The following is a 4,684-nucleotide window of genomic DNA, read 5'->3' as shown; positions in this document are numbered from 1 at the left end:
TCATTTGGGAGTTTGAATGTTATACTAGTGCGATGGCAATACCGACGCCTTCGTTTCCCTTTGAAGCATCGGTATAAATTTTTTGGTGATCCTTGAAGTCGTCAAGGATATTGTATACATGGCTTCTAAATATCTCAGGTGATGTATTTTGTTTAGAGAGGGCATTTAGTTCGGTATTGATTGTTAAGGAGTAATCCCATGGGGGGGGGGGGGTCTTATTGATTTCTCTGTGGATAATTTTAATTGGGGTTGCTGTATTTTCGTTGGTTAGCTTGGTTATTTCATCATTCACGTCACTATTTTTATCTTTGTTGAGTCAGCATTGGCTGCTGATCTGTATAGAATTGCGCCATAATTGATTTTGGCTTGGATGGTTGCATTGAATATTTTCAGGAGCGACTTGGATTCACCGCCCCAAGAGGTGTGGGATGGAATTTTAATTATTTTTAATGAGTTGGTTGTTAATTTTATATTCTATTATAAATGTTAAGCAGAAGATTGAGAGTTCTTGTGCCAAAATTTTGGATGAAGACGTATGGGATGGTGTCGGGTCCGGGACTATTGCTTTTGCATTTTTTTAATGAGTGTGTTAATTCCTGTATTTTAATTTCTTGGTTGATTTGTCTTTGATCGTGACAATTTTTATCGGAAGTATTACTTATAGTTTCTTTTTCGCATTTTTGTTTGTACCCTAGAAAGGGTTGTTTGTAGTTGTTGTCACTGCTATTATTATAAAAATATTCGCCGAGGTTATTTGGTATTTGATCTGGTTTATTTATTAATTGGTTAGAATTTGGGTCGATTAAGTTGATTTTTTTATTTCGTCTGAGTCCTTTTAGAGATTGTATTTTGTTCCAAACTGATTTTGAGTCGGTGTTTTCTTTTAATATGCTGCTAGTGAATTTTTCCCATGACGATTTTTTACTGGTTTTTATCAGGAATTTTGATTTGGTTCTTAAATGTTTTAGTAGTATAAAATCGTCTAGTTTATTTGTTTTTTTGAACTTTTTAAGGTCGTCGGTTTTTTCTTTAGTTGCATTTTTAATGTCGTGGTTCCACCATGGTAATTTGGGTTTGGGGTTTTTTGATTTGGTTTTTCCTATAGTTAGGTTGGCAACTGAGATTATTGTTTCCGTCAATTGGTCAACCAAGTTTTCCGTGTTTTGAGATTCAGATTTGTCTATATGAGATACTTTGTTTTCAAAGTGTTTCAGAGATAAGTCTCCAGTCTGGGTTTTTCAGATTCCATCTTTCGAGGTTGGAGGTGCTATCGTTATAACGGGGGATAAGTTGTATTACAATTGGAAAATGGTCGCTGCTAGTGATATTGTGTAGGACCGACCAGTTGAGCCTTTGTGCGAGGGATGCATTTGCGAATGATATGTCAATATTTGAGAAGTTACCATTGATTGGATTTATACGCGTTGGTTCCATGTTGTTGAGTAGTACCAGATCATCGTTTTCCAGGATTTTGTCGATTTCTTTCCCTCTGCTGTCGGTGCTTAGGGAGCCCCAACTGACGTTGTGGCTGTTGAAGTCACCTGTTATGATGAAGGGCTTGGGAAGCTGCTTTATTATATTCTCTATGTCTTTATCCGTAAATGTGTGTTGGTTGGGTTCAATATCATTGAGTTTTACTGCTACTGCTATTACTTCAAGGTGTGTTGAGATATATATTTCTTTAGATGGGTATATAGAGCTGACGTATGTTGTTACTCCACCACTGGCCCTTAGTCCGGTGGGTCTGTGTTTGCTAAAATCATTGTAGTTGGGTACTTTTGCGGTGTTTAGATTTGTAAAGTTGGTTTCTTGGAGACAGATTATGTCGGGAGAAATTTCGGATATTAGTATTTTTAGTTCGTCTAACTTTTTGTAGAAACTATTCATATTCCAATGTTATATTATTATTATTATATAATATTTATGTACATTGAGCGGGACAAAAGTCGCGACGGTCCTTTCCCGACGGTTTTTTGTTGTTGTTCTGTTCATATTATTATAATATATACCCTCTTCGTCTCGTGTCCGGTGTCGGAATGATATTATATACGGTGAGTTCATCGGTGACTGTGGTCAGGTACGTATTTTTTTTATTATTGTTGTTATTATATTGTGCTGCTGCTGCGCGTTTCCACTTGCATTGACGTTGTCCGAACACGACGAAAAATGTCTCATACAAAGTGGGTAGGCATTATATACCGAACGGTTAATATAATACACAATATAACGTATAATGGTTTTTGATTTATGAACTATAACGTTTTGAAGCCGTCGCGTACAATAATATTATAATAATGCGTGTACCTACCTATACGAGTGTACAATCCGGCGCATGTACATATCGTACAATAGGTATAAACTGTGTTGATGCTGCATATTATAATATAGGTATATAATAATACATGTACCTACACGGTTGTTAACTGTTTAACACGTCCTTCCCGGTTGTGTGGTTTCTTGCGTTAAAACATACGCGTATATGTACCTCCGTGTTATTATAATATATTAATACATAAGACCGATGGCTCTTCGTGTGACCCGCGGTGTACTTATTATACGATAACCGACGATTATATATACGACCGATTTGACGACCCACATTTTTGATAACCAATTCCGTATTGGTAATGGGTACACCCGAATTGCGATCGGCCGAGATGACTTCACTCGTCGAAACTGTCCGCGAAGTCTCGTATGTATAGATACTCATAAGTCGCATAGCAGCTCGTTCGCAGGCGATGTATCCACCACCCCGGGTAAATAAAAAGCTCTATAAGACTTCAATTATTATACACGACTTTTTGACCGTACTCGGCGGTGGACTTCGGCAATTCCACTTACAAAATATGTACGCAATTAGCCTCGAAAATGTACGATCTCAGATTTATGCCCAAGTAGGTATCCGATGCGCATCGTGTATATGAAACAGCTCTAGGAGAGCAAATATTTTAATTCCGAGTTCAGGATCGACAAATTACTCGTGGCACTGCAGTTGACTATATATGCACTAGCTCTTGCGTGCGTCGATACTATACAAATGAACAAACAGTGCATCTGCATGTATTGAAGGATGGCCGTAGGTGGAGGGTGGAGGATATGGGTTGTGCGAGAACGGCACAAATTATTTGGCGCCCGCCGAGCTGATTTTCCAGGTCAACTGCAGCAAAGTGTACGTCGCATAGATCGTTGTACATACGCGTAGTACGCTCGTCTAGACACTCTGACGCCGTGCAGACTTATATATATATTATATATATGCATAATACATTCACATATTTTATATATTGCTAGCAGATCCAGCGCATTTTGTTGGCTTTAAAAATGACAACCTTTTAAAAAATTGTGGTTGTTCAACTGCTTATCTGGGTGCAAATCAGCCTCGCTGGTAGTAGGCGATGTGTGAAAATGTGTATGCTTACACCTGGTCTGCCCGATTAACCAATGGCAACCAAATAATAAATACTAATTTCTAATAGCAACCGTTTATAAACAAACATTTTCCACCGTAAATCTCAAAACACCCGTTCGAGCACATCCCCGGGTTGGAAAATACTTTACGACCTATTCTCATACCTATATCAAATAGACAAAACGAATTTCGTTAAAATCGGTCAAGTCGTTTCGGAGTAGTGTGACCACAAACACCGTGACACTAGATTTTTATTTATATTAGACGTAGGTACACGAGGTAGGTATACTCGTATACTGCACGTACCTTGTGCAGAAATAAAATATGTAATTCGCATACAGGGTGTGCACCATCACTGCAGAAGTAAGTAGTCGTATTTTCTCCATCGGAATCGCTGCGCACATTATGGGTATTTTATATAAAACATGGTTTCTGCAAATCTGGTCTGCCGCCCGTTTAAAACCTGCAGATCTGACAGCCGGGTCCCGAGCCCCCGACCGCGCCGCCGTGGGTCTTTCTCGCCGAATTCGGTCCTGCAGTCAGCACTGCGCAACGGACATCTATGCAGTCATAAGCATATGCATATCGTTTAAATAATATGTACCTACCAATATATAAATAAACGCGTTTCCGACCGAGTGACGGGGTCGGGAAAAGCTCGTGGGGCATATCGTTCAATGCATGTTATAATATCGAGCGTGTGCGTTTGTATATTTTGAGGTGTCGCCGCAGGAGGTCGCCCCGAAAACGTTGACATTTACAAGTCGGCGTGTGAGGTATACCGGCTGCGAGACGGCGGCGGCGGCGGCGGACATTTACGAAAGCCTCGCCACCCAACGGGACGCCGCGACCAGACTTATATATACGGTAAATATATATATAATAATAAGATACGACGTTATGTAATATGTATATACGTTCTGCGATACGCCTATATGCGCGTGTAATACGTTTTAATACGACCACGGTAATAATATTATATATTTTATATTATTTTATAAACGCGTACCTATACCTGTGTATAGCGACCACGCTCGTGTGTATTTTATTGTGTCCGACACGCGTATTGTATTGTGTACCACGCGCGCTAGCTCGCGCCATATTGTTATAATAATATAATACTTATAACGCGCGCTATAACTATATATAGTGGCGAGCGAACAACAACCACCCCTCCTCGCCCCTCGTCTGGGAAAGTGGTTTCCACCGGTCATAACCCAGTGTTCGCAAATCGTAATAATGCATGTATATATAGGCAACGTATATAGTATAATT

General features: G+C 39.6%; 1 protein-coding gene across 1 annotated transcript; it reads right to left on the bottom strand.

Moving 5' to 3' along the window:
• Positions 1-467: 467 nt before the first annotated feature.
• Positions 468-1,887, bottom strand: LOC132952399 (uncharacterized). Its single transcript, XM_061024693.1, has 2 exons — positions 1,300-1,887; positions 468-1,229 (listed from the first exon to the last, which is right to left on the bottom strand). Exons 1-2 carry the CDS (start codon positions 1,885-1,887, stop codon positions 468-470), a joined length of 1,350 nt encoding a protein of 449 aa, XP_060880676.1.
• Between the last annotated feature and the right edge of the window lie 2,797 nt (positions 1,888-4,684).

This window comes from Metopolophium dirhodum, chromosome 9 (genome assembly GCF_019925205.1).
Source record: "Metopolophium dirhodum isolate CAU chromosome 9, ASM1992520v1, whole genome shotgun sequence".
NCBI classification, from domain to species: Eukaryota; Metazoa; Arthropoda; class Insecta; order Hemiptera; family Aphididae; genus Metopolophium; species Metopolophium dirhodum.
The sequence above is the reverse complement of the archived record's forward strand: the minus strand, read 5'-3'. Positions and strand labels throughout refer to the sequence as shown.